The 27,746-nt window shown below is 42.7% G+C and overlaps 1 protein-coding gene across 1 annotated transcript in view; it reads left to right on the forward strand.

Annotated features, from left to right (window-relative positions):
• Positions 1 to 25,615, forward strand: part of ADCY9 (adenylate cyclase 9) — a 157,420-nt gene extending 131,805 nt beyond the window's left edge. The window contains exons 4-11 of the mRNA XM_028523512.2: positions 407 to 511; positions 1,457 to 1,674; positions 5,132 to 5,234; positions 6,073 to 6,281; positions 9,828 to 9,987; positions 10,893 to 11,041; positions 15,663 to 15,704; positions 21,280 to 25,615. Of these exons, the coding sequence (XP_028379313.1) occupies positions 407 to 511; positions 1,457 to 1,674; positions 5,132 to 5,234; positions 6,073 to 6,281; positions 9,828 to 9,987; positions 10,893 to 11,041; positions 15,663 to 15,704; positions 21,280 to 22,471 (2,178 nt within the window). The 3' untranslated portion in view covers positions 22,472 to 25,615. The remainder of the gene's footprint in view (positions 1 to 406; positions 512 to 1,456; positions 1,675 to 5,131; positions 5,235 to 6,072; positions 6,282 to 9,827; positions 9,988 to 10,892; positions 11,042 to 15,662; positions 15,705 to 21,279) is intronic.
• The last annotated feature ends 2,131 nt before the right edge of the window (positions 25,616 to 27,746 follow it).

The raw sequence follows: 27,746 nt of genomic DNA on the forward strand, positions 1-27,746 counted from the left end.
TGGACATTTTATATGGATGGAATCATTCAGTATGTGGCCTTTGTGTCTGTCTTCACTCACTTAGTACAATGTTTTGATGGTTCATTGTAGCCTACATCCGTACTTCATTCCTTTTGATGGCCAAATAATATTCCATTATATGGTTAGATTCATTCATCTGTTAATGGACATTTGAGTTGTATTTTTTGGCTGTTTTGTAACATTCATGTACAGGTCTAAGGTGGACATGTTTCCATTTTTACTTTGCCAGTTTGTCTTTAACTCATCCTGGAGTGGAGCAGTAAGCCTTCCGTTGGTTATAACCATTCTACATGACAGCAAATTGCAACAATAGAGGACCTGTTTGAATTATGTATTATGGTCATGTTTTCTGGGTGAGTTCCCATGGTCTGTGTTTTTCTTATAGACCTGCCCTTCGTGCAGAATCACATTTGCTCCCAAATCGGAAGCTGGTGCAGAAGGAGGAGCAGTGCAAAACGGCTGTCAGGAGGAGCATAAAAATAACACCAAGGTAACAAGTTCCTGGCTGTCATTGCTGCCAGTTCCTCTCCTGGCACATCTACCTGAGATGACACTCCTGGCTTGTCGACTTCTCAGTTCTTAGAGTAACTCCTCTTAGGTGACACGGTTCCACACCTTCTAGTCCTTTGAGTTTTGAACAGACCAGTAAAGAACAGGCTGGAGAGTCAGAACTAATCCATGAGAAGTAATCACATGCTGAACTGGATGGGATCCCTAATGGGCAATAAGGGTTCAAAGACATGTGCATTAGAATAGTTAGGGAAAGTTTGTGGAGCTGGATGTTGGACTCAAAATACAGTGGAATATGGATTAGCCAAAAGAAGAGGGTCATTGGGATAAGAGACACCGTGAAGAGAGACTTGCGGTTAGGGGCAGCAGTGAGAAAATGCCAGAAAAATCTCATTTGGAACCAGAGCCAGGACTGGAGTGGAAAGCAGAACAAAGACCAAACCTGAGAGCCTTTCAAGCAGCTATGAAGGCTGACCCTCCAGGAGACCTTTATCTGTCACCCACCTCCATGTCATCTGCCCATGGACTTGTGCAACACTGGGTCAGTCTGTGTTGCAGACAGGCAGTCACCCTTTCTTAAGCTACTGCCCACAGGGGTTTCCTTTCTCTGAACCCACCCTTGCACTTCTCCCGAGTCCCTCAAACCTTCCCCACCGCCCTCTGGATCTCTGGTTCTGTGGTCAGAAAAACTCTGAGAGCCTCAACCTCCCTGGTTGTCTGAATGCCTAGAGGTGCAATTTGACAAACTAAGAGGATAGGGAAAAGCAGGTGGGCAAAGAGGTTGAGAGTTTGGATTAGAACAGAGATTTGAAGGTGTAGCGTGCAGCCCAGTGGGATCCCCACATAGCAGAGGAGTTGGGTGGAACAGCACTCTTGCACACCCACAGGTCACTTCTGTGTCCGCTTCTCTCTTGTCTTGAGGCAGGCTTCTAGCGGACGTAATTCTAAGACCCAAAATGGACTTCTGAGCCCTCCCCAAGAAGAGAAGCTCACCAACAGCCAGACTTCTTTGTGTGAGATCTTACAGGAAAAGGGAAGATGGGCAGGTGTCAGCTTGGACCAGTCTGCTCTCCTTCCACTGAGATTCAAGAACATCCGGGAGAAAACCGATGCCCACTTTGTTGATGTTATCAAAGAAGACAGGTAAGAGTGGAGTCATGGGCAATGAAGTAAAGTTTGCAGGTAGAAGTCTCACCCTTTTTCTGAATTACCTTATCCCTCATGTGTTGTCAGTGTGTCGCTTTACTTTGAAGTAATTTAAAACATATAGAAATGTTGCATGACCCCGATGTTCATAGCAGCACAATTTACAATAGCTAGGTGCTGGAAGCAACCTAGATGCCCATCAGTAAATGAATGGATCAAAAAACTATGGTACATTTACACAATGGAATTCTATGCAGCAGAAAGAAAGAAGGAGCTCATACCCTTTGCAACAGCATGGATGGAGCTGGAAAGCATTATGCTAAGTGAAACAAGCCAGGCAGTGAAAGACAAATACCACATGATATCACCTTTAACAGGAATCTAAACAACAAAACAAAACAAACAAACAAAACAAAAACTAGCAAAATATAACCAAAGACACTGAAATAGGGGATAGTCTGACAGTGGCCAGAGGGGAGAGAAGAGGGAATTTCAGGGGGGAATGGGTAGGGATTACAGGAACAAATTTGGAGGACACATGGACAAAAACTAGGGGTGGGGGGTAATGGGGGGAAGGGGGGAGGGTTGGGTGGATGGGCTGGAACGGGAGTAGGGGGTAGAAAACTGTACTTGAGCAATGATTGAAATAAAAAAAAAAGAGAAAAAAAAAAAGAAATGTTGCATGAGTAATACAAACAATTCCCTTTATACCAGAGGTGTCCAGCTCACAGCCTGTGGGCTACATATGGCCCAGGATGGCTATGAATGAAGCCCAGCACAAAATCCTACATTTACTTAAAACCTTTTTTTTTTTTTGCTCATCAGTTTTAAGTAGTGTTTGTGTATTTCGTGTGGCTCAAGTCAGCTCTTCTTCAGGTATGGCCCAGAGACACCAAAAGGTTGGCTATCCCTGCTTTATATGCTTTACCTGATTTTCTAACTTTTAACATTTTACTGTTTGTTTTATTCTCCTCTCTCTCCCCCTTTCTCTATGAAATTTATTTTTTTTCTGACCCATGTAACAAACTTAAATACATCATTCTCTTTACCCCTTAATACTATATTTCCTAACAACAAAGATGTTCTTTTACATAATTATAGTTATCAAATTCAGGAAACTTAGCACTGATGTGATATTTTATCTAATCTGCAGTCTATATTCCAGTTTTGTCAGTTGGTCCAATATGTCTCTGATGGTACTTCCTTTCCCTCTAGTACAGGATCCAGTCCAGGATCACAGATTTATTATCTGGTGTCATTCCTCTTCAGTCTTTTAAAATCTAAGACAGTCCCTCAGCCATTCTGTGTCTTTCATGATGTTGGCATTTTTGAAAAATGCAGGCCTAGTTCTTTTATAAAATATTCCTGAAATTGGATTTGTGTGTTTCCTCATGATTACATTTAGGCTGGACAGATACTACAGAAGGGGTATGTCCTTCTCAGGTGTCATATCTAGAGGCACCAGGTGATGCTTATTTGTCCTTCATCTGCATAGTAATTTTGGTCAGCCAGGCAAGTGCTGCAGCGTTCTCCAATCTATAGTTATAATTTTCTTCTTGTGACTAGTAAGCAGGCTGTGGCAAGAACTTTATGATCATGTAAATATCCCATTCCTCATCAAATGCTAGATTTTATCTCCACTGATGGTTCTTGCCTGTAACAGTCTTTACTCTGATGGTTGAGAATGGTGATTTTCCACTCCAGCACAAGCTACACAGTTATCATTTGGCACTAGCATTCTGCTGTAAAGAAAAGTCCCTCCCCACTTATTCCTTTGTGTACCCATATGTTATCAACCTGGACCCTTGGAGTCCTGTTCTACTTAAAAGATACAATCCATCATTGTCTTTACTCTAGTTTGATGCTCTAGTTGTACCAAATCTGGCCACCAGGAGCCCCCCTTCAGGCTGGCTCCTGTGTCTTTTTTAACATTACTCAGGCATTTATTATGAGCAATTTCTTACATTCTAGCACAGTGATTTTCAACCGGTGTGCCAACTCTTTAGTCAGAGACACTGACCTCTTTTCCCTTAGATTGTCAAATGAAAAATGATAACAGCCAACACAATAGCCTTCCAGTGTGAATGAATGAAACTTATACCTCTTTTTTTTGTTTTTGGTCAGATCATCAAAAGATATATTTTTTCATGTGTGGCAGAATTTTAGTAATTAACTTATGTGGCCATGAGATGAAAAAGGTTGACAAGGCTGCTCTAGCACAGCAGGCTATTCCAGGCTCATTTTGTGTCTTCCCTGCCCCAGCTCAGGAACCCGACAGTTCTCGAAAGAGCCCTCACTACTTTTAGTGAAGAATGGTATTTAGATGTAGTTATTAATGTCTAACTCAGTATCATCGTGGTCAAAGACATACTCTGTGATTTCAGTCCTTTTACATTTATTGACTCTTGTTTTATGGCCTCACATGTCATCTTTTTTTGTGAACATACCCTTGCACTCAGAAAAAATTATATTCAGTATTTGTAGGGTGTTGTGATAGTGGATCAACATTAGGGGACAGAATTTTCTCTTTTCTGAGTCTGAGATCATAGTAAGGTATTACACACTTAACACAAAAAGAGAGTTCACTCTGTTGCAAGGAAAAGAGGAAACATATGTACAGTGAACCTTACTATGTGTCAGGCACATGCTAGGCACTTTACCTATCTCATCTGATTTAATTCTAGTGTTGTGTGAGTCAGAGAGACTATACCCTATGGCTGTATTTGCCTTCTGAAACTATGTTAACATTCCCTTAAATGTATAGCAGTTTCCTGCAGTAGAAAAAGGATATTAACTATTTGCTGGCACCTCATAAAAGAATGAGTCACATAAAGCAGGTTTGATTTCTCTGCTATTAAAGCCATTGAGCATTGTTATTTTTCAGGTTTCACATGCAATCTGTATTTGTGACAGTAGCACTAACTGTAAACACAATTACACACAAAATTATACTAACTGTAAACACAATTTTGTGATAACAATCTCTTAGCTTTCTTTGATGGTAGTGATTACTGTCAATACTTTGAATGACAGGACAGCCAGCTCTGAATTATGTTTTCACTGGAAGCCTTTAAATCTGCATAAGTACTCTCAGTATAAGGATTTGCTGGTCTTTTAGAAGGATATTTTCATAGAACAAAGGAGCTGCCTTCTTCTAACCCTGGATATCAGGAAGATGTTTTCAAAAGCAGGGTTCTAATGATATGTATTATAATTATGGCGAATGGTTGTTCTTTAATGGAAGGGAAACATCAAATGTGATTATGTTTGCAGACACTCTCCAGAGGTATGTTCTGAAAGGGATGGTCGAATCGTGTCTATAACATGGTGACTTTTAGATACAGCTTTTATGACATGCTTACTGAATGGCATTTCGGTAGCTAATTGCAGTCTTCTGATAAAGTAAATATGATCAAGCTTCATGATGATGGACTGCATTTTTCATCTTTTCTAGCCTGATGAAAGATTATTTTTTTAAGCCACCCATTAATCAGTTCAGCTTGAACTTTCTGGATCAGGAGCTAGAGCAAGCCTACAGGACTAGCTATCAAGAAGAGGTGAGTGTTCCTTATCATTTTACTAAGAAATGTGCTACTTTTTAGTAGATAGTTCCTAATTTTATGCTTTGGAAACTTTTTTGTTTTCCTAAGTGACAGGAAAATGAAGGCTACTATTGATTTCCTATAATCTGTAAGCCCTAAGTTGCATCTGTATATGAATTTATCTACACGAGGGAGAAAATAATCTTCCTGTACTCTTTAGTCTAACAACCCAGGCTTGTCATTTCCCAGTCCCTTTCCTCTGCAGTTGGTGCATCCACCATTAGGCTGTGCACTCCCCTAGGACCTCGTTTCATGTCTACTCCCAGCACCCTGAACAGAGCCAGACCCAGAGCAGGCTCCTGAGTGAAGGCATAAGCATCTCTTACTGTCAGTTGACAGGCCTGTGTTTTCATGTGCTGCTGCTACAATCCCCACCTATTACTCCTGTCATGATCCCAGCTTTCACATACCCTGAACCTGGGACCCAGACATTCAGTGGAAGCTTCTAGCACATGGCTTTTGTGCTACTGACTTTACAGACACAGAATCATTACCAGTCAACAACTCAGCCTTTCAGGTTCAGTATGTAACACTTCTGTGCGAACTTACTGGTGTGTAATCAGTTGCTGTGTGACCTTGGTCAAGTTCCTTAACTCATCTGTGCCTTAGGTTCCTCATTATTAAGTGGAGAATAGTAAGGAGATGACCCACCTAGAGCACTTATTACTCTGTACCTGGTTAGGGGTAGGCAAGTGCTCAATAAATGTTTGGGGTTTCCCACCGAAACCACACTTCATGACCATCCGTCGCATCATCTATGCATGCGCCCCCACCTTTCTTCTACCCCAAATAGGTTATGAAGAATTCTCCTGTGAAGACTTTTGCCAGTGCCACCTTCAGCTCCCTCCTGGACGTGTTTCTATCAACAACAGTGTTTCTGATTCTTTCCATCACCTGCTTCCTAAAGTACGGGGCTGCCACCACACCTCCCCCGCCAGCCACCCTAGTGGTCTTCGGGGCGGCCTTGCTACTGGAGGTGCTGTCCCTCGTGGTCTCCGTCAGGTAAAGGCTCACCTGCAGGGCGGTTCTCCAGCTTTTAGCTTCTGGCTCCCTCTGCTGGCTCAACAGTTTATGACTGAACAGTCTGCAGCACAACTGACCAGCGGTCTGAAGCGGGCTGTCTCTGCAAGCTCATTCCAGGTGACGGGTCCTCTTTCCTTCCCTCCCCCAGCTCTATTTCGCAGGTCCCTCCTTTGAAGACCCTGGCCCGTGGGACAGGTGGGCACTCTTTTTACCAGAGGGTCAGTGTCCTCTGCAGCCCCAATGCCGCCAGCTAGTCCCTGGATCTCCCAAATCAGAGACTTTAAAAAAAAGAAAAGGTGGGAAGACAAGGAATAAGACAGAGAAGAGAAAAAGAAAAGAAAGAGAACCTGCAGAATGGGAGAGAATATTTGCATATCTTATCTACGACTAGGGTCTGATATCTAGAATGTAAGCTCAATAGTAAAAAGATAACCCATTTAAAAATGGACAGAGTCTGAATAGAAAGCAGTGGCACCTTAGGAAGCTGGGCCCTCAGGACCTGCCCAACGTGATTTTGGGTTCAGTCTAGCACTGAGAAAGCTTCCAGGTGCTCTACATTTCTGACTGGATGTGAATACACAAGCACCCAGACAGCCTGCACCATCTGCCTCCTGGGCACTATGACACTGGATCTTTGCGCTACAACCACCTTCTCTGTTCAGCCCTGTCACTCCCAACAGGGGAGCCTGTCAGCCTAGTGGGGTCCCACTGGTAATTGCCCCAAAAGCTGGGGTAAAACAGAAACAGGGAGAAGGACCCTGACCATAAGTGTCTGCTCCTCCTTCCCAGCATCCCAGGACAGGAAGCAGTAGCTTTAGGTCTGGCCCTGAGGCTGGCTGCCTGCCCCCTCCCTTCGACACTCACTGCTCCTTTGCTCCCCAGTGAGGCCCCTGTGAGAAGGCTCTTTGCTGAGGGCTGCCAGAGGCCACAACCTCATCTCCTGTCCCTGGTTGAGGTCACTCTGAGGTGCATCCTTGCCAGCTTCAGTTCCCCTGTAGGTGGGTGGAGCTGCATTGCCCACAAGTGTCTCTTCCATAACACAGCCTTTGTTTCCTGTGTGCCTGCCCCACTGTGTCCTGGCTCTGCACATCTCGCTGAACTGCCTGGGACCCACTCCCAAGTCCCCTGCTTCTGGGAACCCAGACTAAGTCATCATCAGGCCCCTATGTTTTTTTTTCCTTTTTAATGTTAGTTTTGTGATACAATTCATATATAATAAATGCACTCATTTAAGCCTACAATTCAATTAACTTTAGTAAACTCACAAAGTTGTACAAATGTCACCATAGACTTTTAGAACATTTATATCACCCCAAAGAAAACACAGTGCACATTTGCAGTTACTCCACTTTCCTCACTTCCCCAGCTCCAGGTTTCTGTCTGGCATGGGTTCTACAGCCAGAGAAGGCTTTTGATCTCTCTGGGGCTAGCATCGTCTCCATACATTTTTTAAAAAACCCTTTATACTATGGTTTCCTGTTCCTTTGGGCCCAATTCTACAGTATTTGGGCTAACCCACGTTTAGAGGCTGCGGAAGGTCTCAAGCCACACACAAGCCAGGCCTAGCTGTGCCTGGATGCCAAGGTCCTGGGCCAGGCAAATGAGGTAGCCACTATGCTCCTGAAAGAGCTCTAGTGTGACTTTAAAAGTTCACTTTACCTGGGAGAGGTTGAGACCCTGAAGGATTTCCTCTCAGTCCCCTAAGGACATATTTATATTTAGGACTCCAGACTAGTAAGAACCTACACTGGTGAATAGGTAGGTGCCCCAAGGAGGCCAGTTCTTGCCAGCTTCAGTGGCTGGCCCTGGGCTCGGCATCTCTTCTGGAAGGCTTCCCAGTCTCAGCTTGGGCCCTTGTTCTTCCACACCAACCATTTGTGCTGTGCCCCAGACAGGCGTGAGACAGGGGTCTTGTCCTTGGAACTCTGCAGTCCTGGGGACCTTTGTGGAGGGCTTCCCAGGCCTGCCCAGGCCAGGCTGGGACTCAGCTCCCTCTGTCTCCTTGTAGGGCTAATGTATTCTGCCTTTGAGCATATTTATGGTTATTCTTGGAAATAGTCCAAGGACTCCATTATCCTTTAAGTATCAGGAGGCCAGAATAGTCCAGGACTTAAAAATGTCAGATCGCCCAGTTTCCACATGGGATATGGCTGAGATTTAGAGTTTCCTCATGGGGGCTAAACACAGGCAGAGCGCTAGCTGCACTGCAGGTGGTTAGGCCTCAAAGGGCAGGTACCTGGGTATGTTTGAGGTACCCTGATGGGGGCTTCTAGCCCTTCAAGTAGTAAGGACAACGAGGCTGCCCACCCCCACCCACGCCCCCGCACCTTCCCCAGGGGCTGGCTTCAGGGAGGGACCGTGTACATGGGTCCCCCTCCTGCTGCAGACCCCCCACTGCCCTTCTTTCTGTTTCCACTGCTGGAGTCTAGGCCACTCCTGAGTCTGGGATCCCTCGCTTAGTCAAGGCCATTCTGCCTTCAGAATCACAGTTTCCAGCCCTACACACTCAGCTCCCTTGTTTATGAAGAATATTTTATGATGTTCACATCACTATCCTGAAATGTAGCCCACCTATGCACACAACTTCTAAAAGAATCAATGAAATGTTGTCACTCCAATACGAAGGAGAAACAAGAAAGCCATTTAAAATAAAATATGTAGTGCCTTACTTCAAATATGCTAGGGCACCAACATCTACAGTTATAACAGCTGTCAGCTGTCTGCTCTCACGCACACGATTGCTGAAAATGGGATGGTTCTAAGCCTGGACCATCCGACGTGTGCATGTTTAGCGGCATAAGCGCCATGGGCTGGGTTACAGCCTATGGTTTCTGAAATGCTGAACAACTCTTGGTGATGTCCCAAACTAAACAAAGGGTAATCTTGCTTGATTTACACAGTGGTTTATTCCTGGAAATGTGTATGTTAACAACACGCAGAAACCACTTTCTGTTTGCAAAGTAAATGCAACTGGGTGTAGGCTGAGGTCCTTGTCAGCAGAATTTCAACTCCATGGGACATGCCCAGGGGGCGTGTGATGGTTGTGTGGGGCACAGGGCAGAGCTTCACTGTACATTGCAGAATGCCTTTCTAGATGTCAGTTGCCCCCCTCAATCATTGTGGCAATCCGACAGGCACCCCCAACATTCCAAAACATCCCCTGAACCTCCCACTCGAGACCTCCTGCCCTACTTAGCAGGTGACAGTAAGGTGGCCGCCTTTCATGGGGCCTGTTAATATCTGTGTGCCCAGTTCTTACCTGTTCCATTTAGACACATAGAGGCTTCTGCTTGGCTTTTCACAAGTGTATCTTATCAGTTTGCAACAAGTAGGGTATGATGAGCTGAGCAAGTCCAGTGTTCGTGTTTGGTGCTTCCCATCTACCAAAAGTGAGGGGTGCGGGGGCTCTGCCTGTTGTTCATGCCAGCAGCAGCAGCATGGGTGAGATCCTCCATCCCATCTTCTCTGGCTGGCTGACCCACCTACAGACACCCTATCTCTCCTTTCTCTCCCTGCCTGTTACAGGATGGTGTTTTTCCTGGAGGATGTGATGACTTGTACCAAGCGCCTGCTGGAGTGGATAGCTGGTTGGCTCCCACGCCATTTCATTGGGGCCATCCTGGTGTCACTTCCCGCTCTTGCAGTCTATTCACACATCACTTCCGAATTTGAGACAAATATACACGTACGTAAAGGTTTGGCCATTTTATTCCTGAACTCTCTGGACTCCCTCATCACTTAAAAAAAATGCTTGATGATTTGGGTCACAAATTTAATATAGGCCCTTAAAGAAGTACAATCTCTCTGTCAGCCCTGTGAGTTTGTCCTTTGAAAAGACTTGCCTGCCACAGAGGAGTAGGCAGGGAGTTTTCTACGAAATCTGTCCAGGTGCTCAAGCCTGTTGTTGAGCACACTCACGAATGCTGGCTAAGATGCCACCGTGCTCTGGGGAGAGTTCCCAGTGCACGTGTATCCTGTCCTACCTCTCTTAGTGTCTGTCAAGGTCCAATTCAATTATTTTCTTACTTGTTTTACAACATAAAGAAACATTGTAAGCAACACAAGATAATGTGCTGGTCTGTGATCAGAGAAGGAGCTTCTGAGTTAAGCCCCATCAGGAATGAACTTGTGCTGTTGTGGAAGATTGTATTTGGGGTGGAAGTGCTGTAACATGAACTGCCAGGGCAGGCTGACTCTGTCTGATACTTTAATACCAAATTACGTTTCTGCTGACAGCCAGCAGGTACCTGAAGGAAAGGCTTTTTAAATGTAACTGATTCACAGTGACAGTTCTCAAATAGTGTGGCCTGCCTTCCCTTTCCTCCAAAATGCAATTTCCACACAGTTGGAGAATTTTGGGGCCTCTGTGAACTTACTCTCTGAAACTCTCTGTAATTAACCTAATGATTCATGATCAATCCTTGACACTGCTGGATATATTGTGATGTCTGTGACATTTTAGTATGACAGAAACACAGATAAATGAGCACATCATTTGATCTCATGGTGCTCAGGTGGCAGTTGGCGAGTGGGCCCATGAGTTGAGGAGGTGGGGTGGGTTCCTAGCTGAGTGCCTGTCCCTCGTTGCAGTTCACTGTGTTCATGGGCTCGGCCATCCTCGTCGCCGTCGTGCACTACTGTAACTTCTGCCAGCTCAGCTCCTGGATGCGGTCCTCCTTAGCCACTGTCGTCGGGGCTGGGCCCCTGCTTCTGCTCTACATCTCCCTGTGCCGAGACAGGTGTGTATGCCACCGCAGTTCATGTCTGGTACATTCGACAGCAGGACCACCTTTCCCAGTATCACTTATGTCTCTCTTAACCTCAGCACTAACACCCTGCACTCTAACAGATATTCCCTGTCACAACATAAGATAGCTTTCAACACACGTCATCAACTTAATGAAAAGCCTAAGGAGTAGTGTGCAAAAGAAAGAAAAAGAAAATAATTTTAATAACATAACATGTTTAATGTGTGTGCATTTAGACATACAGTGAGGCATCCAAGCCCCACACCAGGCCCCCCAGCCCAGGGTTCCAGCGCCAGGAAGATAAGCCCCCATAACTTCTGGCTGCAAAAACTAGAGGAGATTGAGTTGGTGTAACAAACATCAGGAGTCCCAAGCAGTTCCTCTTAAAGAACCCATACATGGACTCACTCAGACTCACTCCCTTGGAGCTCCAGCACCTGGATAGAAGCTTGAAAGGTGCCAGTGGTATACAGGGAGGAACTGAAATGTCTGGCCTAAAGCAAGAGCTGGGGGACGGCTTTCTCCCAGACAGAAAGGCAGGCAGAGGCTATTGTCCGTTTTCTGATTCTATCTTCCACAGACCACAGGGCCACAAAGCTGGCAGACGGGTAACATATCTGAGACTCCATCAACCTAACACTGTTTGCCCTGCCTAGGAGATCTCTTGAGGCTGTGTCCCACCCAACTTATGGGCTCACCCAAGCTGTTAACAGACTTTTCCATATGAATGGTTGGCCTTGGCTCATGCTTCACAACTTACTAAATCCTCTCAAACAAGCAACAGCTGGCCTCAGCAAGTCCCCAGACCCTGTACCTCTTGTTAAGTGGCCTCAGTCCTGGCACTAGCAGCACCCAGCCTAGATTCACAAGTTGGCTTAACCTGGGAATCTCCCAGCACAAGCAGCAGCCATCTCAGATTGCTTTATTTTTTAAAAAAGATTTTATTTATTTATATTTAGAGAGAGGGGAAGGGAGGGAGAAAGAGAGGGAGAGAAACATCAATGTGTGGTCGCCTCTCACCTGGTCCCCACTGGGGACCTGGCCTACAACCCAGGTCATGAACCCTGACTAGGAATCAAACCAATGACCCTTTGGTTCTCAGGCCTTCGCTCAGTCCACTGAGCTATATCAGCCAGGGCTCAGATTGCTTTATATCTCATGCCTAGTGGCCCCAGGCAAAACACAAGTGGGGGCCGACCATGGCCTACACCGCCTGGGAAATCTCAGAACCTGCACACCCAGTCGACAGCTACAGACCACGTCCAAGCACCTCCACTTTGCCCCTGCACAGCAGATTCTCCATGGAGGGCAGAGGTTGGTGGTAGTGGTCACAGCCAGTCTTTGTAGCTAACTGGCTTGGCTAAAGCCCTCCCATTGACCTGCCAATAGCAATCAAGACTCAACTATAAGTTATGGGTGTACTCAGCCCACATGAAGGACACACCTTGAGTACCCAGCTTGGGTGATTGGGGAAGCTGTGCCACTGGACCCTACAGAACACCTACTACATTAGGCCACACTACCAAGACAGGGAGTCATAGCAGCTCCCCTAATACACAGAAACAAACACAGGAAAGTTACCAAAATAAGGAGACAAAGGAACATGGCCCAAATGAAAAAAGAAATCATAACTCCAGAAAAAGAGCTAAACAAAATAGAGATAAGCAATCTATCTGCATCTGGTTATAAGGATGCTCAAGGAACTTAGTGAGGACCTCAATGGCATAAAAAAGATCCTGTCAGAAATGAAGGATATGCTAAAGAACAATTTACAGGGAAACAACAGTAGAGTAGATGACGCTGAGAATCAAATCAATGATTTGAAACATAAGGAACCCAAAAAAGCCAAACAAATGTGGATAATGTAAGCAGCCTCTAGGACAACTTGAAGTTTTCCAACACTTGCATCATAGGAGTGCCAGAAATAGAAGAGAAAGAGCAAGACATTGAAAATCTACTTGAAGAAATAGTGAAAGAAAACTTCTCTAATTTGGTGAAGGAAATAGAAATGCAAGTACAGGAAGCACAGAGTCCCAAGCAAGATGGATGCAAAGAGACCCACTTCAGGATATATCATAACTAGAATGCTAAAGGTAAAGATAAAAAGAGAATCATAAAAGCAGCAAGAGAAAAGCATTTAGTTACCTACAGGGGAGTTCCCATAAGACTGTCAGCTGATTTCTCAAAATAAATTTTACAGACCAGAAGAGATTGGCAAGAAATATTCAAAGGCATGAAAAGCAGGGACCTACAGCCAAGACTGTTCAACCCAGCAAAGATACTATTTATAATCAAAGGGCTGATAAAGAGCTTCCCAGACAAGAAAGAACTAAGGGAGTTATCACCAAACCTTATTGTATGAAATGTTAAGGGAACTTATTTAAGAAGAAGAGATCAAAACTATGAACAATAAATAACAATAAATACAAATCTATCAACAATTGAATCTAAAAAAACAAGTAAGCAAACAAGAGGAACAGACATTCATGGATACAGCAAGCATTTTGATGTTTGCCAGATGGGAGGGGAGTGTAGGGGAATGGGTGAAGAGCTGAGGTGATTAAGTACAAATAGATAGTTACAGAGTAGCTATAGGGATGTAAATCACAGTATAGGGTTTGGAGTAGCCAAAGACCCTATACGCATGACCCAGGGACATCAGTAATGGTGCGGGCATTGCCTGAGGGAGTGGTGGTGCTTCATGGAGGGGTGCTATGGGAGAAAAATTGGGACAATTATAATAGCATAAATAATAAAATATAATTTAAAACATTTTCATAAGGTCTTGAACCTATGAAGCTTCCTTTTATGTGACACACTTCTAAATACTGGATTTTCTGTGTAGCTACTTAAAAAAAATTTTACTATCAGCATGCATTGAAGAAACACTTTTTTGTAATTGCACTGAATTAGGCTGGCGGGATACTTCAGAGTTACATGGACACTTCTTCACTATATTTTGTACGGTATCTAACATTTGTAGCTCCCCAGATTATTATGTATCCAGAGGGATCCCCCAGTGTTTCCAGAATGTCTCCAAGGAATGGTATTACCATTGCTGAGAACCATTGCTTTAGGGAATTCAAAAGTTGTAAATCCAGTTTGTCTCGATATCAAATGAAATCACCAGTGTATCACCAGTACTTTGGGTATAACCAAAGTATTAGTTAGCAATGGACTGAGTAACTATTCTTTCTTAATTCATTTAATAAAATAATAAGGACATGAAAGATATTCAAATTCCATGCAAATTAAGATCAAAAGAGGAATATAAAGTAGAACTGTCATTCAGTATTTGAAAGGAGACTTTAATGAGTAAATTACTTTAAGGAAAACAAAGCCTACTTTTTCCTTTCTGAAGGTACTGCAGTCTGGAATTATGGTCATTATAAACATCTTTCCCAAGAGCCTGAAATTCAGCAACCTACCTTTTAAGCTTTTAGATCCATCACACATGCTTCATCAGCTATTCACAGGGTCATTCAGTAATAGTGTGTGGCTCTTCCACTTGGGTCTGGAGAGCCATTTAGTGGGGAACCTATCATCGCCTCCTTGCCCAGAATTCAAATAACAGATCTTGGGGTAAGGCTGGCAGTCGAATCTCAGTACCCCTCCACACACACAAGATGCTTCGAGCCCATGTAGCCCATCATCACTGCCAAGTCTGTCCAGGGTAGGGAATATATGGGGTGGGGAGGAAAAACATAAACTTAATTCCTATAAAGGGGAGAGGATTCTTTGAGAACCGTGGCCAGGTTTGCAGAAACACAGACACGTGGATTACAGTGATGTCACAATAATGTCTGGACAGGGTAAGATGAAGACATGAATTCTTATAATTCACATCTTGTGATTACAGCACTTGCTTTTCTTTCCTTTTCTGTGAACTCATTTAATACCCCATGTGATTATAAAAGCCACTCTAGTCCTCACCCAGCCTTTGCTGCCCAGGAAAGCTGCCCACAGATGCTGTGCCACATCCCCCTTCTCAATGAGTGAGACTCCCTGGATGGGGAGGCTTGCAGTTCATTGAAGGACTGGGTGGGTTCTGGGTGTAAGAAACGTGACTCCAAGTGAAGCTTCTATGAATATGGGAAGAATAAGGGCTGAATGTGTATACCTTCTTTAACACCAAAAGAGAGTTCTTTAATTATGTATGGTACAATATCTAAAATTGGGATGCGATGGCTTTGGACACCATTAATAGCAAAGTCGGGCATCTCCAGTGTAATCTGCCAGCACCTCTAACAGTTCCTTTCAGAACTGATCCTTTGTCAGTGGGCATTGCTATTTGAACATTCTGTTCTATAGGACACCGTGATTAAGTCTTAGCAGTAAAATGTATGCTTTAGAGAGTTTTTCTGTTTTGTTTTGTTCTTTGGTGATTTTGTCTATTTTCCACAGCTGATGTAAAGGCTCTTTAGCTATATCATTATCTTTACCTTGTGTTATTCTTAATCAACAGACAGTATCAAATTATAATGAAAAAAATAGCTGTCTAACTTGATCTCCACATAAAAAAGGAAAAATGTTTATTTAAACTCTTCTCAATGTTTTATATAATGCCTTCTTTGCCTTTTATAATAACACTTTTCTCCTTTTTTAATTTCAGTCCCATAGTAATCTCACACCTTAGTGCAGTACAGAATTTCAGGTAAGCTTTTGACATTCTTACATCCGAATCAACGATAGTAACTATATTATCATTGCTTATTCCTAAACTTTCTAAAAATAATTGTATATTAAATAAAAAGAACAATATATATTCTTAAAAGAATAAATGAAAACTATCTGCTTGTTGAAATATCAGATCATAGTTATGATATCTTATTGGGAAAGTGGAATGATAGTTAAGACATATGTTAGATTTGGTTTAATTTTATATAAGACTTTAGGAGATCTCACCAATCAAAGAAAAGTACTTACTTTATCCCTAAAATATTTTCATATACCTAATTAGAATGAAATATTAAATGTTAGACCCTAGCTTTACTATAAACATCAAACTAAATTTACTATATAAACTGAAGGCTTAAAATAAAAATTAGATAAAACTATATAAAAATCTAGGGAAAATAAAATTAAGTGGTTTTCAAGCCTCTAAGACAGAGATAGCTTCCCAATTTTACAAACAATAATAGAACCACATGTAAACAAAAAAAAAAGAAAGAAAAGACTTACTGATAAGATTGATTAGGGGGATCAAAGCAGACTGAGACAAATATTTTGTGGGATTGTTGTTAAAAATGTAAGAGCTAACTAAGGCCTACATAGATAAAGGACAGAAAATAACCAAGAGATTCACAAGAGAAAATGTAGGTAGTAGGTAAATATGTTACTATCAAAGTCATTGCACGTTTAAATAACTACAGAATTCCTTTAGGCCTTTTAAATTGGACCTTTAAACACATGGACAAAGCCAAAGGGGGTAGGTTTGAGGGTGGGAGGTGGGGATGGTCGGTGGCGGGGGAGCTCGTGGTGGGGTAAAAATGGAGACAACTGTACTTGAACAACCATAATAAATAAATAGATAGATAGGATCTTTAAAACGTTACAGTGAAAATACCAGTGTAGGCCAAGGTATGGCACATTCATAAATTGCTGGTGGTGTAGCTGGTTGTGTAGCTATTAGGCATTTATAAAATATAAGTTTATTTAATAAACTGGCACATTAGGTGACTTTGTCTAGATCAGGAAGCTAAGATCAGAGAAGTTAAGAACCTGCCCATTGTCACACAGCTGGTCACTGTCAGTGCTTAAGCCCTGGCCTCGCTAACAACCAGGCCATGCTTTTTCTGCCATGCTGTCTGACTCCTCAGAATGGTACAGTTGTTTTAGAAAGTGATTTTACAAGCTATAAAAATGGTCATAGCCTTTAAGTACATACTTCTGTTTTTGCTTATCTGTCAAGGAGATAACTCAGCATGCCCAAAAATATCGATCACAATGATTAATAATATTAAAAGTCATCAGCAACCGTCAGCTGTCAATAAAAAAGAAATTAATTATGATACACATATTCAAATTTTGCAACTATTAAAATGAAGCAACATTGGAAACATTTATGGTTTTCATTGTCATTTATTATGTGAAATTATAAATGTTCTGTAGGTACAGGTAGGTAATTCATTGTGTATGAAAATGTAAGATATTATAAGATATAGTAAAATATAGTCTATATCTTACATCTAACTAGTAAAGATATAACATTACTAGTGCTAGTAATGAATAAGGAGTGATTATATTTTTCTGTTTCTGCAATTAAAAAATTAAATATCTGTGGACATTTAGACCTTGGAAGGAGAATTGAAAGTAACTATGGAACAAAAGCTGAGTGCAGACAGTGTTTCTGTGTATGATTACAACTACAGTATTCGAAAGAGAAATACTTAGTAGCTCTTTGTAAGTTAAATTTTCATTGATGTATAACATAAACTAAAAGAGTACCCAGATCATAAGAATACAGCTCAATGAATTTTCACAAGTGAGTGCACCCTCTTAACTACCATTCAAACCAAAAAGAATATTACTAAGACTCCAGAAGCCCCTCTGTGTCCTGTCCTGGTGATGCTCCGCCCCTGCATTCTAGGCATAGATTTTATATGGCACCAAAATATACCAAAATGTTAATAAATCCTGGGTTTAGCTGATTAGAACCATGATTGACCTTGTTTTCTATTTTTCTCTATGTTTTAATCCTTCTTCTCCATGAGGAGTTATACTATATTTTGCTCTTTAATTTATGTTTTAATGTCCAATTACTAAGTCATAAATTGACTCCTGTATTTAGTCACATAAAATTCCTCCTTTTGGAACTGGCTTTTGCTATTTGATTTTTAGGAATAGGGCCATCACTTTTGTTCCTTCTGTAGTAGAGTAAGAAATACAGGTTATAGATCTGAAGTAATTCTCCCATCTGTGTGTTACAGATCTAGTCTGTTGCAGGGCAGCCCCTTGGGCACTAACTGTAAATCTGCGCATTAAGACTCTTTTAAGCAAAGGTAAAAGCAAACATTGTGGTCCGTTCCTCTTTCCATTCCATACTGGCCCACATTTCTCTGCTCCTCTCCTCCACCCACAGGGAACTGGCCTGTGCCGGTCACCAGAGTTAGGCTACATTGCTGGCTTTGGCCACAGCATAGTAAGAGAAGAGACAAAACCAGTAGAACTATTGAGGAAAGCTAGACACATCATCCGTTTCTACCAAGGGATTTACAATGCCTGGTTGTGCTGTTAAGATGACATTAAGCCTCACTGATGTCTACTCATAAAGAGAGCTGTTCCTCTGTGTCACCACTTTGGAGAAACAGAAAGAAAGGTCCGAACCCAGTGAGATGGGCTCACACATAGAAGGTTTACTTTCTCCACTCTCTACTCTAAAGCCAACTGGAGATTTGAGAGGCCAGACATAAATTTGTTTTAGTCATCTACAATAAATAGTTATGTTGTTCAGTGGTTGAGATTCGTAATATGTATTGCCATATGTTTAAATGACTGTTGGCAAAATAAATAAGTGAAGCGTGGTGTGTCTTACCATAGAGGCCTTTTTTAGGCCTTTGTAGGCCTTGGTCTACAGGCACCAAGTCATAGAATCTGTATCAGGATTCCCCCAAACTAACCCTGGTCTGATAATTTGCTAGGAAGACTCAGGACTTGACACATAGTCCACATAGTCATACTTGTGGCTGTGGTTTGTTACAGAGAAAGGACACAAAGCAAAATCAGCAGGGTGAAAAGGCACATGAGGTGGAATCAAAGGAAACCAGGTACCAGCTTTGACGAGTCCTCTCCCAGCAGAGTCATATAGGACACACTTAATCCCTCCAGCAATGAGCTGTCACAGTGCATGTGAAATGTCCACCAGGGAAGCCCTGTAGAGACTCAGTGCCCAGGGTTACATTGGAGGCTTGTCACATTGGCACCCTCTTCCTAGCTTGAACCAAAATTGCAGGCTTTCAGAAGGAAGGCAGGTACTCAGTATAAAGCAAGTTGTTTGTACAGTCTAGGCCTGGTGAGCCCCTCTCATCAAGAAGGGGTAGGCACTTACCATACCCAAGTTCTCTGATGACAGCCTCAGGCACCTTTGCCAGAAGACTTTTCTACAGATGGCAGCCTGTGATCCGTTGTGTTAACTTCTTTCTGTAAAGAGCCTTAGGTCAGTAGTGACTTAGCAATACCATATCCTTTCTTCAGTTTTCATGTGAGGCAATTGAGGCCCAAAAGGATGACATGATTCACCCAAGGTTCTAGGATTCTGCAGTGGTCCAGCCAGGACAGAGCCAAAGTGTCATCATTCTAAGGCTAGGGCATTGTGACTAGGCTTCAGAGAGGGTTGTGGTGGCCGTTTTGGTCAATTCCATTATTTTTTAATATCCTTTAGTTACAGGTAACAGTAAAACTCATTAAACACTTTGAGTAAAGAATTCAGTTTTCTGTGCTATGGAGCTCTCTGAACTGAGGACCCATTCATTTCATATATCATTATGTTTATATGGTGACCCAGCCCTTTGTTATATAAAACCCAGTATCCTACTCGGTGCATTTTAGAAACATATCAGGGTACAAAATTTATCAGAACAGAACAGTCACAATGTTATATACAAATAGAAGAAAGATTAGAAGGAACTTTAATAAATGTTAACAGTGATAGCCTCTGGATGGCAGGATGACAAATGAATCTTTTTTCTTTCTACTTTCTTCTTTAAATTTTGTAGGTAGTATTTTTAATTGTTTTGTGTGTGTGTCTGTGTGTGTTTAAAAAGTAAACTTCACAAGAGGGTGTGCTCCTCATGTTAATCTTCAGAGCTCCAGTCACAGCTGTCGCCCTTCACACTGTGGAACAAAAGGACAGCCCCTGACAGCAGGCTCAGTTCTTGGAGGGGAGAGAAATAAGAAGGGCAAGTTGGAAATTTCTAGTGGAATTGTAAATGCACAGTACTTTAAATTACTCAGTAATTCTACTTCCAGTTTATTCCACAGACAGAATTATTCTTATGCACAATGATACAGTGCAGCCTTTTTCCCAGTAGTAGGATAAGGATGCAACCTAGCGCCCACAGGAGGGAGTCTGCTGTTACTGCATATCCATGTATTACAGTAGTGCACGACCTCAAGAAAATGACAGTGTTTGTTACCTGGAAGAAAAGACATATATTTTCCCATTGTTTATACTGTTTAAGATTCTTACATGTGTTACTTTTAAACATACACTGTTTATACTTAAAAAAAAATGTTGAAATTGCCTTAAATGACTGGCAAAATGAAACTAACTCATAGTGGAGGGAATGGTATTTTGCCAAATGTTTATAAAGGCAAAGAGTAGAGAACTTAGAAAAATTCTTTGTAAAATTACAGGTCTTTTAAAACTAAAGTTGGATTAGAAATCTAAAAAGTGGCCCTGGCTGGTGTAGTTCAGGGGATGGAGTGCTGTCCTGTGAACCAAAAGGTGGCTGGTTCGAGTCCCAGGTCAGGGCACATGCCTGGGTTGTGGGCCAGGTCCCCAGTGTGGGATATGTGAGAGGCAACCACACATTGATGTTCCTCTCCCTTTCTTTCTCCCTTCCCCTCTCTCTTAAAATAAATAAATAAAATCTTTAAAAAAATTTTTAAAAAGAAAAAATCTAAAAAGTAAATATATCAGAGAATGTTAAATTTCTTGGGTGTGACAGTAGTGTGGTTATGTAGGGAAATGTTCATATTCGTAGGAGATATGCACTGAAATAATCAGGACTGAAGTTCCATGATGTCTGCAGCTTTCAGAATGTTCAGCAACAAGTGTGTGAATGTGTGTACATGTGTGTGTGTTGACAGAGGGAAAAGGCAAAGTGGCAAAATGTTAACAACAGTTGAATCCAAGAGAAGGATATATGAAGGTTTGTTTTGTTAGTCTCTTAACTTTCCCATAAGGTTGACATTTTTCAAAATAAAAAGTTGGGGAAAAGATTTTTTTAAAACCAAAGAACTAAAGACTTCTGAAAAAGCAATTACAAAGTAGTTATTAAAGAAATTAGTTACAGAAGTCAGTCTTTACCTCTCCACATCTTTGGGCAGCCAACTAAACAGAAATGGGTTGTTTTGCAGCTGCAGGTAGTCAAAGGTTTGAGCTTGACACAATTTTATGCAGACTGCTGGTTAGCTGGGCTGTTTCAGAACCTGAAGTGCTGAGAGTAACCTTTTCTTTAAAAGATCCATTTAAAAAGGGACGTCTTTCTCTTCTTTTTCCTCTGCAGTTCGGAGAGGAATCCATGCAATAGTTCATTGCTGCATGACAGCAGGAGACCAGCCAGCCTGATTGGCCAGGAAGTAATTCTCGTCTTCTTTCTCCTGCTCTTGTTGGTCTGGTTCCTGAATCGAGAATTCGAGGTCAGCTACCGCCTTCACTACCATGGGGACGTGGAGGCAGACCTTCACCGCACCAAGATCCAGAGCATGAGGGACCAAGCCGACTGGCTGCTAAGGAACATCATCCCCTACCATGTGGCAGAGCAGCTGAAGGTTTCCCAGACCTACTCCAAGAACCACGACAATGGGGGAGTCATCTTTGCCAGCATTGTCAACTTTAGTGAGTTCTATGAGGAGAACTATGAGGGAGGCAAGGAGTGCTACCGGGTCCTCAATGAGCTGATCGGGGACTTCGACGAGCTCCTGAGCAAGCCAGACTACAGCAGCATTGAGAAGATTAAGACCATTGGGGCCACATATATGGCTGCATCAGGACTGAATGCCACACAGTGCCAAGATGGCAGCCACCCACAGGAGCACCTGCAGATCCTGTTTGAGTTTGCCAAGGAGATGATGCGTGTGGTGGATGACTTCAACAACAACATGCTGTGGTTCAATTTCAAGCTCAGAGTTGGCTTTAACAATGGACCCCTGACAGCAGGGGTCATTGGCACTACCAAGCTGCTATACGACATCTGGGGGGACACTGTCAACATCGCCAGCAGGATGGACACCACGGGAGTGGAGTGCCGCATCCAGGTGAGTGAAGAAAGCTACCGTGTCCTAAGCAAGATGGGCTACGACTTTGACTACAGGGGCACGGTGAATGTTAAGGGCAAAGGTCAGATGAAGACCTACCTTTACCCAAAGTGCACGGACAATGGGGTTGTGCCACAGCACCAGCTCTCCATCTCCCCAGACATCCGAGTCCAGGTGGATGGCAGCATCGGACGGTCTCCCACAGACGAGATTGCCAACCTGGTGCCTTCTGTACAGAACTTAGACAAGACATCTCTGGGTTCTGAGAACAACACACAGGCCAAGGACACTCACCTGTCTTCTAAGAGACCCTGGAAAGAGCCTGTCAAAGGTGAAGAAAGGTGTCGATTCGGCAAAGCCATAGAAAAAAGTGACTGTGAAGACATGGGGATGGAAGAAGCCAATGAACTCACTAAGCTCAATGTCTCAAAGAGTGTGTGATGCAGCACCTGGATGCTGCCCGCGGTGCTCTGTTCATCAAAACACAATAATATTCGTATTTGGCTGTTGTGTGTTCCAAGCGCCACAGTTTCCATCCCCAGATGTGGTGCCATGTGGTCATTGCAGCCCTAACTTCTGTGTAGATCACAGTTATTCAGGGTTCATTTTCATCCATTTCTTTCCTTTTTCTCTCCCTGGAATCCTCTTCCCTTAGTGTAACCGTTCAGCAGCATGAGGAACAAGTGCCTTCAGGGGCTGGCTGTGGCTTCAGAGATTAGGGAAAGAAGCCACAGGTGGAGATCATGGCATTGGGTATTGTTGGACTTTTAAGACAAAAGCTGCGGTTAAGATGTCACTTTTATTGCTTTTTCTCATGAGATACTTTTTTTTGCTAATACAATGTTTTCAAAGTTATTTTTTCTATATACATAGTAATGTTTTCCAATGACCTGATCTTCCTATGTAAACACTTACATGCGCACACACTTGCATTTATGAATCTGAGATTAAGTGCCAGTAACTCACTGAGAGGGGATGTCAGGGGGGTTGGGGCGTGGGCTGAGAACAGCAGTCAGCCAGGACAGCCTGGCGTCCCTCCCTCCCTGCACCTTTCAGATCACCCGAGCCCTTGTGGGCTGTGGGTGTCCCACTCCCCAATCCTCCACATGCAGGCCGGGATTCCAAATGCTAACCAATAACAAAGCCTCAGGTATTTAAAAGCTATTTTTATTCTGCCCTCGTGCCAAGGGGTCTTCCATCTGGGAGTGAAGGGGGTTGTCTTTGAGGCTGACTCATCTGAGAGGGAAATGAAAATAAGTGTCTGAGGGTTGCATTTATTTATTTATTTATTTATCTGTCTGTCAGGAAGCGTGTTTTCAGGGAGGGAATGCCGAGTCCTTCTGGTAAAGGGAAATAGACTCTGGGGATCTGCCAAAGGCACACAGCAGAGGACAAGAAGTTATCTGTTAGTGCTTTAGCCACTTTGGGCCACCTCCCCCATGAGGGGGCCAAGCAGGACCCCAGGGGACATGGCCAGAGCTCTGGGTCAGAGAAGCTCTCCACCACTGTTTTTTAAACAGAATGCCGCTACTTCTGCCCTGGCCCTACATGATGCTGCGGGGATTGGATCAGAACCCGGCTGGGCGTGAAGCAGGAGGTCTGGGCAAAGCACAAAGACGGCAGAACAGTGCCAGTGCTGTCTTGGCCTTCACACATTCAAGAAATTTCTCCATCCTTCCCATTCTCAGACTGCGCAGGGCCTATTTGTGGCAGGATTGGACCTGGTGAATGAATGTCATCCCTCTCTAGGTGGACTTCTTCCACCGTAGGTTGGAACAGAATCGTCTGGATGCAAACGAGGCATTAAACCAGGGGCGGCATAGAAAATTTAGGAAACTCACTTCTGTGCCCTTTGTTGCCAGTTCTCATTGTAATCACGTTTTGCCATGTGGAGTCTGAAGCTTATGTAGAACTGAACTCGAGCTAGAGTTGCCTTGTCATAGTCACAGTTATTTTTAAGGTGACAGTGGCCTATTGCTCATGCGATATTTTGAGGACTAACTCCTCTGTTTAAGGTCTTCACTGACATGCCCTGTGCATTTGCTTTTCACTGGTAAATCTGTGTGTAACTTTCACATCTGTGTTAAGTCCTGTTATCACTTCTCCTCCTCAAATTCGTACAGAACCTGCCATTTCTGGCATCATGAAATACTGATTCTGATTAGCCATCTCCCCAGAGGACATGGGATGACCACCTGGCTGTACAGCTGTAGCTGGGATCTCAATGTCCTGGGAATTGAGAACATTCTCAGTAACTACGATTTTCCTTCAGGTTTTACTGTCACTGTGTTGTTCTTCCAATGCCGGAGAAAGGATGGTGTGACAATACCTCTTGCTTCTAAAGAATGTATTCTTATAAAATATTGCAGAATTTTTATTTAAAAAGAAACACTACCTGATGCTCTCCTTGTCTGTAGGGATTGTGGGTGTTTTTGGAGTTTCTTCCATCAGTATTAAGGTGTGTGTTTGAGTGTGGCTCTTTTCCTTTGCCTTCTTGCTCCAGGCTCTATAGCTCTGGTGGCACCTAAGGGACTGAGTGGTTGCCTCTGAGTTACCAGTGTCTCTGCTGTTCTGTTCAAAATGTGCTCTACAAAGTTCATCTCTGCACGTACTTCCTATCAAACTCTTTTTTTTTCCTTCCCCTCCTATGAAGGTGTTTATGATTCCTGACCCTGGGAACCTGAGAGACTGCAAACTGCAGGGGCAGAGTCAGACCATCTGTTGGTCTGGTTCAGCACTGTGCAAACTGGAGCCTTTGATGGACAGCTCACCCAGAGTTCAAAATTGTCTTTAAAAACACCCTGAGCCTTCCTAAGTAACCAGTTCACATGTGCTCTCTGGTCCTTCCCAGTTTCCCACTCTGAAGCATACTTCAACATGGAACCACAGAATCTCTGCAATGGAAATGCCTTGCATCTCACCCAGTTGGCATTGAACAGATAGTTGCTGAAGACAGAGGGGTTTCTAAGCAGCAGGTTCAAGCGCTACTGATAAGATGGATGCATTCTTCAGAGTGGCAATACCTCTTCTGAACTTAGGACAGGAAGCAATACTTCAGAATTGAATGTGTGTAAATAGTTGCTTTGAGTTGCAATTGCTATTTTCTTCTTGGCCCCAGGTCAGATCAAACTGTATATATGTATAAACAAGCACATAATTTTATCCAATGCAAACAAATGTAGAGCATCAGTTATTAAACCCTTTAGCTTGAAGAGTCGCACAGATTATGCAACACCTGCGCACGACTCCATTATCACTGACTTCACTTGTGGAGACACCTGCACATTTGCACATGACATTGAGAGCCAAAGGGCCACATGCTTCCCATTATGTGGGCTGTAATAATTTGTAGTTTCCAAAGATTCATCTGTGTTTGCATTTCTAGATTTTTTTGTGGTAAGCATTTTCTGGTTGGTTGTTTTAGAAAATCACATCATGCCTAGAATCTGAAATTAAATTAGCAAGAACCAACTGTTTGCATTTTCCATCTTTCCTTTGCTCTATTCTTGATAAATTGTTAATTCTATAATTTCAAAATGCATCTACTGAAGAAATGGACATCATTAAAATAGTCTAAAGTCTAAATATTTGATGTGTGGTATTTCCTCCCTGAAAAGATCAATACCACTTCAGAGATTGGGGCACCCCTTGTTTCCTGAAATTTTTGGCTGAAATTGGAAGATTTGATTTTCTTTTGCATCATGATTTCAAAACAAAGCAACTAAAAACCCTATGTGTCCTTTAATGTGAGTTTTTTAAAAAAGATTTTATTATTTATTTATTTTTAGAGAGCGGGGAAGGTGAGGGAGAAAGGATATAAACCTCAATTGGCTGCCTCTCGTATACACCCGCAACCAGGTACCAAACCCACAACCCAGGCATGTGCCCTGACCAGGAATTGAACCAGCAACCTTTTGCTCTGCAGGACAACACCTGACCAACTGAGCCACACTGGTCAGGGCTCAAGAGTTCTTTTAATGTACATATTTGTTACAGTTAACTTTGGTTGAAAAGTTATTTTTACATGAAACTTTAAAAGAATAAACAACAGGTTATAGGGTAGTTTTGCTTGTGATGACATCCCTATTTTATTAAGCCTTCAAAATAGTTTTTCCTGCATTATCTTAAGAGAAGGAAGGTCTGGCTGGTGTGGCTCAGTGGGTTGAGTGCCAACCAAAGGGTCACCGGTTTGATTCCCAGTCAGGGCACACACCTGGGTTGCAGGCCAAGACCCCATAGGGGGCGCACAAGAGGCAACCACACATTGATGTTTCTCTGTCTCTCTCCCTTCCCTTTTCTCTAAAAGTGAATTAAATTTTTTTTTTCAAAAGAGAAGAATTGACTGAGAAATGAAGTAGGATTTCTGAGAAGGTACGCCCATGTAGCCTCTCCCTTTGCAGAGTTCCTGAGGATGCCCATGTTATGGGAAGTCACAAACCCATTTCAGAATCTGAACTCACAGAGCTTTTTCCCAGAAAAACACATATGCCATTTATACATATCTTAGGGGTTCACAACACTTCGCAGTCTGGAGCCAAACTGAATCTGCTGAGGTTTAGAGCCTTTTCTTAAAGGTTTTTCCTGGTGGGTCCAGTATTTATGAGCAATCAGCACACAACATCCTCTTGTATAGACTCAGTGAAGGGGGGTGAAGATGGGGGCCTGTCTGTTCTTGCTCATCCACTTGCAGGGATCAGATCTCTAGGTGATTCTCTGCTGGAACCTGGTGCCAATGAGGACTGGACTCCTTGAAGGAATTCTTTCCTCCTGACACTGGGCCGGAGGCATTCCTGGGAACCTTTCTAGAGAAGTTAGGGATTAGCGGTCTTTGTTGCATGGAAGGTCTTACGAGTATGTGGATCTCTCTACTAGAAAGAGTATTCGGGAACTTAGAGGATTTCTCAAACGGTCCAGAAAGGCAGCCTCTAATTTTTGCAGTAAGTCTTAGAACTTAACATTTGTGGTTTCTCTTTCGTCTAAAATCTCACACGTGTTTGCTTTGTTCTGCTGTGAGAATCTGTCATGGCCACCTGGAATAGTTCCCATGTCCAGGAAGAGGAAGCTAACTGGGGAAAGATAAATGAGAGGAAGTGATTAAGAAAAAGTACACACTTGCACACCATATACATGTAAATTTAAAATCTCCCCAAGTGTCTATTTTTATACAGTTCCTTTGTAAAAATTGTTTTTTTAATAACATGACTCTGAAGAATTGTTACTGTATATTAGAGTAATTTAAGCTTGGGGAATTCTCATATTCCTGCTGGGCCTGAAAGTCGGAAGGAGAAGTAAATTAAGCAATCATGTGTTGAGCAATCTGAGTGCCTTCTGAAATCTGTCATCAACAGCATCTATTCTTAACCTTTTTCTGGCTCATAAAGCCTTTTATAATTTGATGAAAGTTGTGGCTCTTTTGTCCAGAAAAAATGCACATAAAAATAAACCCTTTTAATGTTGCATACAATTTCAGAAGTTCTTTAATGCTGCATACAATTTCAAGAGTTCCAGAAAAAATGCACATAAAAATAAACCATCTTAATGTTATATACAATTTCAGGAGTTTCCAAATAAAATACCCCTGATTTGCAATAACTAGAGAAATGATGATTTTAAATTATAACTACCTGCAGATTCAATTTCCAAGCATTTCTGGGCTCTCTTGGGAATTTGATTAAAATGTTAATGCTGCTTATTTATATATGCATTTCCAATCAAA

This window comes from Phyllostomus discolor, chromosome 3, assembly GCF_004126475.2.
Source record: "Phyllostomus discolor isolate MPI-MPIP mPhyDis1 chromosome 3, mPhyDis1.pri.v3, whole genome shotgun sequence".
Lineage (NCBI taxonomy): Eukaryota > Metazoa > Chordata > Mammalia > Chiroptera > Phyllostomidae > Phyllostomus > Phyllostomus discolor.